The sequence below is a fragment of the Hemiscyllium ocellatum genome, chromosome 5 (assembly GCF_020745735.1).
Source record: "Hemiscyllium ocellatum isolate sHemOce1 chromosome 5, sHemOce1.pat.X.cur, whole genome shotgun sequence".
Lineage (NCBI taxonomy): Eukaryota > Metazoa > Chordata > Chondrichthyes > Orectolobiformes > Hemiscylliidae > Hemiscyllium > Hemiscyllium ocellatum.
The window spans coordinates 93275486-93288915 of record NC_083405.1 but is presented as its reverse complement, the minus strand read 5'-3'; the positions used below and the strand labels follow the sequence as shown (position 1 = coordinate 93288915).

General features: G+C 40.0%; 1 protein-coding gene across 1 annotated transcript in view; it reads left to right on the top strand.

The window, feature by feature from the left end:
- The window catches only part of dnajc1 (DnaJ (Hsp40) homolog, subfamily C, member 1), a 245310-nt gene that overhangs the window by 150847 nt on the left and 81033 nt on the right, over positions 1–13430 (top strand). The window contains exon 8 of the mRNA XM_060824995.1: positions 861–1030. Coding sequence (XP_060680978.1) covers positions 861–1030 — 170 coding nt within the window. The remainder of the gene's footprint in view (positions 1–860; positions 1031–13430) is intronic.

Sequence of the window (13430 nt, the reverse complement as noted above, 5' to 3'; positions counted from 1 at the left end):
CACCTCCACAATAAGCTAAGTGCTTGTGTCTTAAGAATAAGAAAATATGATTACTTGAAAGCTGATAATCCCAAACAGCCATACTGCTGTAGAAAAATAAATTTCAGCATAACCACAATGTCCAAAACCGAACAAAAGGATGTTGCTGTGTTTCTCCTAGCTGTTGCCTATGTTCTTAATATGGGAAATCATAGTTTAGAAGCACAGTTAATGATAACATTAACATCTTTTTGAGAGGGTAAATGCAAATCATGCAGATTGGCATGGAGCTGTTTTATTCTAGCTGTTTTTCATGACCTAATTGCTAATCTGCCTGCATGTCTATCTGCTTTTCAACGGAGATTGTGCAGTGTCCTCTGGGGACAGGAGTAGTAGGGTAGTGGGAAATTCGACTCAATTTGCAAATTGAGAGAATGCAACATGGGGTCTCATTAAAGCAATGTGTTGCAGCAGAAGACAAGAGGTGTGAATAGATAATCTGCAGAAGCTAAATATTACCCTACTGGGTGCATCTTTGCACAGGCATAGTGAGCTATGATGTTATATCTGCACCTTTCTGAGAATTTTTTTGGCAGTTGTCCATTTCTTTGTTGTGACCAAATTTAAAGACAAGAAAAGCCTTTCTTTCCTTTTCAGCAGTGCACAGCTTGCATGATATCATTATAGCATTTAAAATAATTGATGTCTTTTATTTCTAATTTACATTTATGAATTACTGAAGGTAACCTAATTACTTAATAGTATTAGTTCACTGCCATTTAGGTATATTTTGCAGGTGTTAATAGATTGTCAGTTTAAAAAATGTAAAAAGATTTTTTTATTGATCTTTTTAAGCTGAAAAGTAATTTTATACCTTGCAGAAGAAAAAAGGCCAAAAGTAAAGAAGCCAAAATCTGAGTTTCCAGTATACACAGCCCCTTCCTCTGGAGGTATCGCCTATGTAGCATTACACGAGGAAGCTTCAACAATCGAGGAGATTGAGGATCAGGTAGCTGACTGGCTAGAAGACAGGTCAAGAGGGCCAAGAAAGGTAAGTCACAAAACAAATAAGAATGTAATACTTCAAATGCTTTTATTAAATATAAATAAATAGTGAAGTGTGGAGCGTATAGTAGATAAATATCTTGTTTTCAAAGTCTGTTGTGAGAAAATTGGTACAATTTACTCTTAACAGCAACTAAAGTGCCGCAGCCCAATAAGCATGCGGCAATGTTGTGATTTTTCACCCATAATTTATCATGACTTCGTTTAATTTTTATATGATCTGATCTGTCAGACTCAAGATTTTGTAACTTATTTTTATATTGAAGCAATATGCATATGTGTGTGTTATTTAATGTTAAACCAAAATAAAAAATGAATTGGACAAAATGAAATGGCAAGTAATAGTGTGGATACAGAGTTTTGTTCTTTTTATTTGTGAAAATGTAAACATAGTTGTTCAATATGTAGTCTTTTAAGAGTGATTTCACATTCCATGTTTATTCTATACTACTTGACTAAGCTAAAGATTATATCTTTTTATTTTTCTGTAATCTTGATTGTAGACTGAAAGAGATAAAAACACCAAGAAACCTGACACTAATTTTAGGAACTGTTCATGCAGCTGTTGTGCAAAATGAGGAGGGTCTAGCCTCAGATGAGTTAGAGCCATGGGAGCTGTGTGTGTGAATGGAGATTTGGCTGACAGGTAGCTAATTGGTCTGTGGACTAGTGACCAGTTATTGATAAAGGTCTCTTGCCTATCAACAAGTCTGTAATTGGCTCCCAGATAGCTGAATAGCTTGGGAGTGTGAATGTTTGAGGGAGAAGTCAATGGACTCCTAGAAAGGAAAGAGCTGTGTTCTGCTCGCCAGTAAGAAGTATTCCTGGCCTGAAGATGGACAGTTTGTTTCCCCACATTAGTTGATGTGTCTTGTAATTAATAAGTCGGAGACCCTTTGTAAGTGTCAAGAATTCACCCTAACATTCTTTCATAAAAATTACAGGGATCTGGCAAAGGAAGCTTGAGCATCAATGTTGACAGGAACTACTGAATTGTCTTCCCAGTCTTTCTCTCTGTCCATAATGTCTTTTTCTTTCTGTCTCTATATATGTTTGTAGTAGGGGAGTTTTATAAGTGGGTTTTAGAGTTTTTACTAGTAGAGTTATAGGCTAGTTGTTCATAATTATTTGTTGTTAGAGATGATTTGTTTGTGGTAAATAGTTCTTATTAAGTACAGAAATCTGTCTGTCCGTTCTGTCAACCTGGGTTCAACAGACAGGTAAATTGGGGAATTCTGATTAAAAATCTTTATCTTTGATGACTCCATGAATAGAGAAGCTTGATTTCCAGCATGTTGCTCTAATGAGGCATAACACTAAAGATAATGTACAATATGGTGAATATCAAATTAAGCCCAAAATTTGAACCCTGGTCATTTGTCATTGAACAGCTGACGAAGCATGAATGTGCTTGTCAAGGATTTAGACTTCAAAGTTTAAAGTTGAGAAGCGAAAAGAAAATTTTGATTCTACCTCTACCTCAAAATTAATTCTGAAATAGTAGTGTCACCTCGTGGTATTGTTGGACATTTTGACTTGGTTGATCATGTCATTATATTTTTTAAACCAATTTGAGTTGTCCTGTGTCCCTTTGATCTACAGAATATTTCATTGCAAGTTCAATTACTGATGTATGGATGCAGGTTAATCATTTTATATATTTTAATTAAACTTTGATATTGTGGATTTAGATAAATATTTCAGATTTTTAAATATTTTAATCATTATGTTCAAACATGCTATGACACTTAATCAAGAGGGGCATCAACAGCATGAATAGCCAAGGTTTTTTCCCCAGGGTGGGGAGTCCAAAACTAGAAGCTAAAGGTTTAAAGTGAGAGGGGAAAGATTTAAAAGGGACCTAAGGGGCAACTTCTTCAGAGGGTGGTGTGTGTATGGAATAAGCTGCCAGAGGACATGGTGGAGAAAGTGAGGACTATAGATGCAGGAGTACCAGAGTTGAAAAATGTGGTGCTGGAAAAACACAATCAGCCAGGCAGCATCCGAGGAGCAGGAGAGTCAACCTGAAGAAGGGCTTATGTTCGAAACGTCGATTCTCCTGCTCCTCGGATGTTGCCTGGCCTGCTGTGATTTTCCAGCACCACATTTTTCAACAGAGGACATGATGGAGGCTTGTACAATTACAGCATTTAAAATGCATCTGGATGGAAACATGAATAAGAAGGGTTTAGAGTGGTATGGGCCAAATGCTGGCAAATGGGACTATATTAATTTAGGATATCTAGTCAGCATGGAGGAATTGGACTGATGGGCCTGTTTCTGTACTGTACATCTCTATGATTGTAGACTTCCTTAGTGAGTAGGACTGGAATCTGGACCTTGTGACCTGGAGGTAGGGGCAATAGCACGGTGTGCTGCAAGATCCCTTCAACTTGGTGGGTTGGAACATGTTTTTTTTAATGCAAATCTTCAAATATTACTTATTTATTTGATCTTTGTTTACTTCCTTGAAACTCATTTAAATTTATAAATATGTTACTAGCAGCAGTTTTCATTTGCTAGTGAGATTTGATGAATACAACACCTGCTCACTGATGCTCAAATTGATTGATTTATTGTCACGTGTACCACAGTAAAAGTGAAAAGCTTTGTTTATGAGCAGTACAGGCAGATAATAGTTAGTAAGGATGTACAGATCAGAGATTGTAGAAAGACTTGGATGGAGGCATACAGATTGTATTACACATGGCATGTGTTAGGCAAGATCAGTCTTAGTAAGATCAGCATTATTTGAGGTGAGAGAGTCCATTCATCAGTCTAATAACAGCTGGAAAGAAGCTGCTCCTGAACCTGCCGATGCATGTGTTCAGGCTTCTGTAACTTCTGTCTGACGGAAGAGGTTGCAGGAGATCATGACTGGGGGTATGATGGACCTTTGATGATGTTGACAGCGTTTCCGCGACAGCGAGCCATGTAAATGGAGTCCATCGATGGAAGGTTGGCTTCTGTGATGATCTGGGTTTTGCACACAACTTTCGGTAGTTTTTACAGTCCTGGGCAGAGCTGTTGCCATACCAGGCCATTATGAAGCCAGACAATATGCTTTTGATGGTGCCTCTGTAGACGTTGGTGAGGATCCTTATGGACATGCCAAATTTCCTGAGCTGCCCTAGGAAGGAGAGGTGTTGCTGTGCCTTGACTGTCGCATCTACGTGGGAAGTCCAGGACAGGTTGTCAGATATCGTCACTGAGGTTTTTGGCACACTCCACCCTCTCAACTTCAGTTATGTTGATGTGGGGGTAGGGGGGCATGTTCTCCTTCTTTCTTTCTGAAATCAATGATCAGTTCTTTAGTTTTGCCGACATTGAGAGAGATATTATTCTCATTGCACCACATCAAACCTTCTACCTTCCTTCTGTACTTTGACTTGTCTTGTTAGATATCTGTCCTGTGACGGTAGTAGTGTCAATGAACTTGTAGATGACATTAGTTAAGAATTTGGCAACATAGTAGTGTTATGTTCAGGGAGTACAGTAGGTGACCAAGGATGTATCCTTGGCGCCCCAGTGTTGAGGGTTATAGTGGGGCAAATACAGTTGTCTATTTTCACTGTAGGGCAGGAAGCAGAGGAACCAGTTGCAGAGGGCAGAGCCGAGACCAAGGTCACTGAGTTTCGAGATCAGTCTAAAGAGATGATGGCGCTTAAAGCAGAGCTGTAGTCAGTGAGTTAGGAGACTGACATAGGTTTCTTGTTGACAAGATATTCCATTGATGAGTTTAGAGCTAGAGATATGGCATCCTCTGTGGACCTGTTCGGTAGACAAATTGGAGGTGATCGAGATAGGCTGGGACACTGACATTGATGTGGGCCTGACTAGCCTCTTGAGGCACTTCAGAATTATCGAGATCTGAGTCGCTGGTTGGTAGTCATTAAGGCACATTGCATGTGTTTTCATAGGTACAGGAATGATGGTGGTCTTCTTGAAGTAGGTAGGGACTTGCTTGTTGGAGGGAAAGGTTGAAGATGTTGGCTGGAGACACCGCCCAGGTCCATCGCTTGTCTCCCAGGAAGACTGATCTGACATCTGCAGTTGTGACCGGAGGAACAGGAGCCTCTGTGCTGTCGGGGAAGGTGTCACTGCAATGCTGGCATTCTGCTCAAACTGGGCATAGAAAGCATTGAGGATTTTTTTTGGGCGATTTTAGGTTAGTTTAGATTCCCTGCAGTATGGAAACAGGCCCTTTGGCCCAAAAAAATCAACACCGACCCTCCGAAGACTAACCCACCCAAACCTCTGACTAATGCACCTAACACTGTGGGCAATTTAGCATGGCCAATTCACCTCACCTGCACATTTTTGGACTGTGGGAGGAAACCAGAGCACCTGGAGGAAACCCGCACAGACACTTGGGGAATGTTGCAAACTTCACACACAGAGTTGCCCGAGGCTGAAATCGAACCCGGGTCCCTGGCGCTGTGAGGCAGCAGTGCTAAAAACCGAGTCACTGTGCCACCTGTGCTCTGCTTCATTTTGTACCCTGTAATGTTGTTTAGGCAGTGGGAGTCTGGATAGATTTGGGGCTTCTAACTTGGTCCAGTACTGCCTCGTGACATCCCTGATGGCTCTGTGGAGGTCATAATCTAGATTTCCTGTATTGGACTGGGTCACCTGACTTGAATACTGCATGTCTGGTCTTCACTAGAGAGTGGATGTCCTGATTAATCAAGGTTTACATTTGGGGAACACTTGGATTGACTTCTTTGGTATGCGGTCCTCCACACATTTGCTTATGATGTCTGTGATGGTGGTGGAGTACTTGTCTAAGTTTTGAACTGAGTACTTGAACACACTTCTGTCCATTGATTCCAAGCAGTCTCAGAGACAGTCTTCCACAGCTTTGGACCAGCATTGTACTTGGTTTTGTCATTTCAGCTTCTGCTTGTAAGCTGGGAAAGGAAACACCACGCTGTGATCCGATGTTTCTGATGTGTGGGCGGGGTGTGGACCGGGAAGTGTCTTTGGTTATGTAGCAGTGAGTGGTCCAGGATGTTTGGCACTCTGGTGGGGCAAAAGATGCATTGGTGGTACTTTGGCAGCACCCTCTTGAGGTTGGCTTGGTTGAAGTCACCCGCCACAATGAATAAGTCTTTGGGGAATTTCATCTGTAAAGTGATTGTGGAGGTGTAAATCATGCCTAGGGCATTCTTTACACCTGCTTGGGGTAGTATGTAACCTGCTGTTAGAATAGCGAAGGTGAACTCTTGTGGTAGAGGTGGCATTTTACTGTAAGGTGTTCTAGGTCTGAGGAGCAATGGCTTGCCAGGGTCACTGCATCTGAGCACTAGGAAGTGTTGATGAGGAAGCATGCCCCACACCTTGCCTTCTCTGTGGATGCTGTACGCTCCATGTGATGTTTGGAGCTTGCCAGGCACAGTCAGGAATGACAGGAATGAGCCACGTCTCTGTGAATCACAGCGCACAACAGTCTTTCAGTTCACTTCGATAGATAAATCTAGATCTTAATTCACCCATTTTGTTTTTGATTGTCTGAACATTTGCTAGGAATATGCAGAGGAGGGTGGTCTTGAAACTGCATTCTTTCAACCTCACCATCAGGCCAGTAGGATTTTGCCGTTTCCTTGTAGGTCTCTTGGCATCTGGCCAGACCTGGAAATCGGTGGTGCAAGTCTGCTGCTCCAGCAGGCAAGTGAGCAGGGTCCAGTTGGACTGGGCTTGTAGATCCGACCTGGGCTGGCCTGATCTTCTTCGGAATGGGATGCAACAGTGGACTTCTGCTGGAATTGCTAAACCCCAGACCCCATTACCTGATCCAAAAATGAACAAAGAAGTTAAACATGAGAGATGTGATAAGAGTATGATGGTTCTTGATATCAAGATAGCATTTGATCCTGGATGATATCGAGGAACTGTTGAAAAATCAAATGGGAAATGGGTAAAGCTTGCCTCTGGTTAGATTGATGGCTAACACAATGGAAGATGGCTGCAGATGAAAGCAAGCTTCTGTAAATAGGATAGTTGATTGAAAGTTGTTTCACAAACTATTTTGCTTAATTTCTAATAAGCCTGAGTCTGAATTTTAAATTGAACTGTAATTTTAATTTCTCTCTTTCTACAATAGCATCTTATATGAATCATTGTTTTAAAATCATTATTCTCAGTTCATGTTCAAATCATGTCCCTTTCCCTCCTGATCTGTATTCCCTGTCTTGCTTTGCAACCCTTTGGGATTTCTTCAAATCTGGCTTTATCTGAATCCCCACATTCTTCAGCCCAGTCTTGGTGGTTATGGCTTCAGGTGTCTAGGACTTAAATCTCTCCACCTCTACTTGTCTTCTCCTCCTCCTCTAAGATGGCATTAAATTTTTTGACCAGGCTATTGGCCACTCTGCTTAATAGTTCTCTTTTCACTTTCTTTTTCTGACTGTGCTTCTTGGCACATTTTATAAGCTTTACAGTGTTATATAAACTAGGTATTTTTTTCTTGGAATCTGGTTGGCCTATCATGCAGTAGTAAGAGTCTTATGTTTTTTTAAAAGATGATGTTCAGGCCACCATGCTTCGTTAGTTGAATCCGAGTGTGGCAATTCTGGAGCTTGCATTTCTCTCATGATCAACAGTGCAAAACATTCATCTGTTTGTTATTTGTGCAGACTAGCTGTGATGTTTAGCTACAGGTCAGCATTGACTTTGTTCAATGTGAAGTGCCACAGAACATTTAGAGCACATGATGCAGTAAACAGATTTAGGGTTTTGTTCTCCCTTTTTCATCTCAACAAGAGAATAAGCATGATTTTGATTGACATGTTAAATCCAAGTATGTTCCCATTATTTTTAATTACAACAGAAGGTCCTTCATTGTCCAGCTGGGCAATGCAAATCATCCTAGGCCTGCATCTACATCTTGATCAAGCTAGTTAACAGTACGATAATGAAACTCCATTTAGAATTCCCTCTTCCTATTGCCAGCTGACCATTTTGTATTCAGCGTGTTCTTGTAGAGAAATGGCTGAGATTAGAAATTCGGTGGAGTGAAAGTGCATTCCTTAACGCTGTATGACTCCATCTCTCAGTGCCACATTGCCAATGTAGATTTTTAGATTTCCTAGATATACTATAAATGATATAATATAAATGAATATACTATAAATGAATAATGTATTGAATGTCAACCAGTATTCAGAAATAAACAAAAATATATGCTAATAAAATACTACTTCATGCTGTAAATGTCTGAAATTTATTTCAATTATAATTTAAAAGATTTAACTTTCTGCCTGTCTTTACTTCATTACGTTTAAATGAGACTCCCTTTTGGAAACAATTTGTTTTCTGCTTTGTTTAAATGAATTGGGTACTTCCAAGTTTACAGATTGTTTGCATTTAGTGATGGGAACCAGCAGGTGCTGTTTGTTTTGTGCAGTATGGTGGTGAGTGCTGAGACTCAAACTGCCTATTCACTCTGACAGAGGAATTCCATTTGCCTCAAGTAATATAAGCTGAATCTGAGGATGACATTTTTTTTGAAGGGTAATTTTTGAACCATGAATGGTCAATGAATTTTACAATTAAAGGCCTAAGTACAGATATGCAGGATGAATTGTTAATTTTATTTGTTCAGTAATTGCTTTGCCAGCAGACTCTCATTGATGATGCATTCATGGTTTTGCTAAGAAGCGAAATAGAAATATGTGAACACTTTCAATGTAACTAACAAAAATTTTAATCTTCAAGTTTTTACAAACATTTTTCTTCCTTAGACATGTAAATCTCTCTCTTTGAAAGAAATGCCTGTTAGTTGGAAAAGATTATCTGGTCATTCCCAAATACTTCATATTCATATTTGAAACTCAGTGCTTTTGGCAGGCTATTCAGCCAAGCAGTTATTAGACTCAAGTCTGTCCATGTCCTCAGCACTTTATTTCCACGCAGACATTTCCAAACGGATCACGGGTAATCAAAAGTCAAGAGATCAGTAGGAACAGGAACTTTTCCCTCTAAACCCAGGAAAGCCAAAACCAAATTTATTATGTTTTTATAATTTTCTTAAGATCTGAGTATTGCCAGCTGGGTTAGCATTTATTGTTCATCCCTAGTTGCCATTGAGATGATAGCCAGATGCTTTCTTGAAAAGCAGTAGTCCTCATGGTGTAGGTGCACCCACACCACTGTTAGTAGTTTGACCAGCACTGGTGAAAGATCAGCAGTTATATTTTCAGGTCCTAGTGGTGTGTGGCTCAGAAAGGAACTTGTGGATGGTGGTATTTCTGTGAATCTGCTGCCCTTGTCCTTCGAGACCATGATTTGGAAGGTGTTGTCCTAGGATGGATGTGTTATCCCAGTCAAAGTGGTGTCCTTCCTCATCTGTATGTAAGGATGCTAGTGAGAGAGGGTCATGTTGTTCTGTGGCTAGTTGATGTTCATGTGTCCTGGTGGCTAGTTTTCTTCTTGTTTGTCCAATGTAGTGTTTGTTACAGTCCTTACCCGATATTTTGTAAATGACATTAATTTTGCTTGTCTGTATAAGGTCTTTCAAGTCCAGTAGCTGCTGTTTTAGTTTGTTGGTGCGTTTGTGAGCTACCCTGATGTCAAGGGGTTTGAGTAGTCTGGCAGTCATTTCCGAGATGTTTGATGTAGGGGAGAGTGGCTAGGGTTTCTGGAGGCGTTTGATTAGATTAGATTAGACTTACAGTGTGGAAACAGGCCCTTCGGCCCAACAAGTCCACACCGACCCGCCGAAGCGCAACCCACCCATTCCCCTACATTTACCCCTTGCCTAACACTACGGGCAATTTAGCATGGCCAATTCACCTGACCCGCACATCTTTGTGACTGTGGGAGGAAACCGGAGCACCCGGAGGAAACCCACGCAGACACGGGGAGAACGTGCAAACTCCACACAGTCAGTCGCCTGAGTCGGGAATTGAACCCGGGTCTACAGGCGCTGTGACTGCTTGTTTGGGTTTGTTGCTGAGAAATCTGTGGACTGTGTTCATTGGGTACCTGTTCTTTTTGAATACACCTTATAGGTGATTTTCCTCTGTTCTGCATAGTTCTTCGGTATTGCAGTGTGTAGTGTCTCATTGAAATAATGTCCAAACGTAGCTTCGTTTGTGGATGTTGGGTTGATTGCTTCTGTAGTTCAATATTTGGTCCGCATGTGTTGTTTTCCTGTAGACATTGGTTTGAAGCTCCCCATTGGCTGTTTGTTCTACTGTGACATCTAGGAATGGTAGTTTGTTGTTATTTTCCTCTTCTTTAATGAATTTTTTGCCAGTTATGTCAGTGAATTTTATCTATCCATGGGAAGGTGTCCAGTTCTGTTCACCACATTATAGAAAGGATGTGAATGTACTCGAACAGGTGCAGAGCAGATGCACCAGAATGTTGCCTGAGTTGGAGCATTTTAGTGATGAAGAGAGGCTCAATACGTTCAGGTTACTTTCTTTAGGCATCTCAATCAGGTCACCCTTTGGCCTTCTCTGTTGTAAAGTGATGAAGGGCATAGACAGGGTGGATAGAAAGCAGCCATTCCTCTGAGTTGAAGGGTCAATAACACGGGTCCATAATTTTAAGGAGAAGGAGAAGATTTAGAGGGGATTTGAGGGAAAACATTCTTCACCCAGCGTGTGGTGAGAATCTGGAATGCATTGTCTGGGAGGGTAATAGAGGCAGAAAACATCACACCATTTTAAATGGGATTAAGTGTAGATCTGCACAGAGTTGATGGGTTGTGGGGCTTTTTCTAAGTTGTATGATTCTACGGAAGTGGTGAATGAAATGTTAATCAAGTGGACTGGTTATCTCAGCAGCTATCATGTTTCTTGAGTATTGTTAGAGCATTCTATCACACACATGACTTTTAACTCAGATGGTGGAAAGGGTTTTGGGAGTCTGGATGTGAGTTACTCACAACTCACTGCTTCAGATGTGCTCTAGTAGCATCAGTAATTATATGGCTATTCCAGTTCACTTTTTCATTAGTGGTAACCCCTGGAATATGTTACACCTTATTTTGGATAATGCACTTGAAATAAAACCCTACTATTCCCAGCATCATCTCAAAAATTAAAGATTTTGTACAAGTATAATCAATAACTATGAAACAAAATGTTTTGCATTTTATAGATTAATAGAGTTTACGCTACAGCAAGGTGCCATTCTGCTAATCATCTTTGTACAGGCTCCTGATAGAGCTCCTCAACCACTTCCTTTCTCCTTTGCCTTCTAAATTCATCACTTTCAAATTCCCTCTGGGTGGGGTTCTCCTCATATCTCCTCTAAATGTCCTGCCCACCCTTACCTTAATTTATTTAACTTCACAGTCATTACAAATTGTAACTGAAAACATTTTAACTATAGTGTAGCAATAAATTAACTGCCAAACTTCAGGAAATGTGTGACATGGGTTGTTGGAGACTTTGTTTGTTTCCTAATGCTTCCTTGTTTTGTAACCATATTACAGGTATCATATTTCATGTCTTCCACATTGTGGAGCAACTTATTCTCAAAACACCTGAAATTCTTCAAGTTTTGTAAGATTGTGGTGGATTTTAGCAGGAAACAATAAGAAATTTGAAAATGTTACCTGCTTTTGTTCCCTAGTGTCATGCCCTATGTTGCTGACAATACATTCATCAATCCTACTACATTTTAACTATTTACTTTTCGTGTAAATCTTAACTGAATACAAGATGAATGTCTGTCTGTAATTATATGATGTGTGCATTAATCCAAACATTCATATGTACTGTTGAGTAGGCCAAGTAAACTCTTGTTGTTCTGTAAATGACAGAAGTTCAGATGAGAAGGTGCTTTTAGTCTTGTTATCATCACTGTTATCCTAACTAAGAAATAATATTTACAGTGTTGTAGAGGATATGCTTCCTGTGTCACAGAAAGTTTGAGTTAATAAGCTATGGCACTTTTTACTTCTGAAATTTACTCCCCAGTATGCAAATTTGTGATTTGGAAATTGCTAGAATCTAGGGAATTTAAACCGTAGTTAATGTTTTGTTTGTTAGTTCTTGTCAGCTGTTTCGTGTTTGTCAGTTTTTATTTTCAATTAAAGGGTATCTTTATATTTTGTTTCAAAACTGGTCCTTCATCTATAGGCTGTTGAGCAAGAGTATAATCAGAATAGTGTGCTTTCATGAAAAAAAAGGAAATGCGCTTAGATTGCATTGTTCCTGTTAGGGCCTTTTTAGAACTCTAGAGGCTATTTTTGAGTCACTTGCACTTGTGCTCCTTTATGGTATTACTGTAAATTACCTATGGCACCTAAAATTCTACTACTACATTTATTGTGAACAGGTGCTGAGAAAACTTTCAGATGAAAGAAACCTCTATAATGCCAGAAGGGTATTTTAAAAAAATGTCTAGCATATCCTGTCACTTACAAACAACCAATTGCAAAATTTGGCACTTAGAGTCATAGAGATGTACAGCATGGAAACAGACCCTTCGATCCAACCCATCCATGCCGACCAGATATCCCAACTCAAATTAGTCCCACCTGCGAGCACTCGGCCCATATCCCTCCAAACCCTTCCTATTCGTAGACCCATCCAAATGCCTCTTAAATGTTGCAATTGTACCAGCCTCCACCACATCCTCTGGCAGCTCATTCCATACATGTATCACACTCTGTGTGAAAAAGTTGCCCCTTAGGCCTCTTTTATGTCTTTCCCCTCTCACTCTAAACCTATGCCACCTCTGTGTGTTTTTCCACATGCTAATAAAACAAATCATTAATAACTTGATTACATTCAAGGTAGCTTTTGGAGCAATGCTCATTCCAGAAAAAAGTTGTTTTGCTGATTATTGAGGCAATGATTATATGGTAGCAGTAATATTCCTGTTGATACCACAATAGGAAATTGTCATCAGATGTGGATTTGCAGCTGTCTTTGCAGTTGCATATAAAAATATGAATCAACAAATCGACACTTGATGTGAAGCAAAATATTGTTCCATTTGCATCCTGGACATCTGTTTGAGGTGGGTGAGTGGGGAACAATGTGCTGGAAATATTCGTGTCAGGGAACATCTGTGGATAGATCAGAAAAGCTAAATTTTAAACTTAGAGCCCTTTGTTGTAAATGGAAGACAACAAAAGAGCACTACTTAATAGGAACAGAACAAAGAGGAGTATGAAAGATGTGAATAAAAAAGTGAGAAAAAGAATGTTTTGTCAAACAGAAGATTGTTAGATAACAAACGTTTGACCCCCAAAACTTCAATGTAAGTGACACAGATTCTGTCATCATGTTGGCAGACAGGTAGGAAACTGGACTGCTCCCAAGGTCTGACCAGACTAAGTCAGGCACTTAACTAGACAAATGAGTGTGATGCAAGACCCTGATGTGGAAATCCTGTCTATGGCAAACAGCTGGCCCATCAAA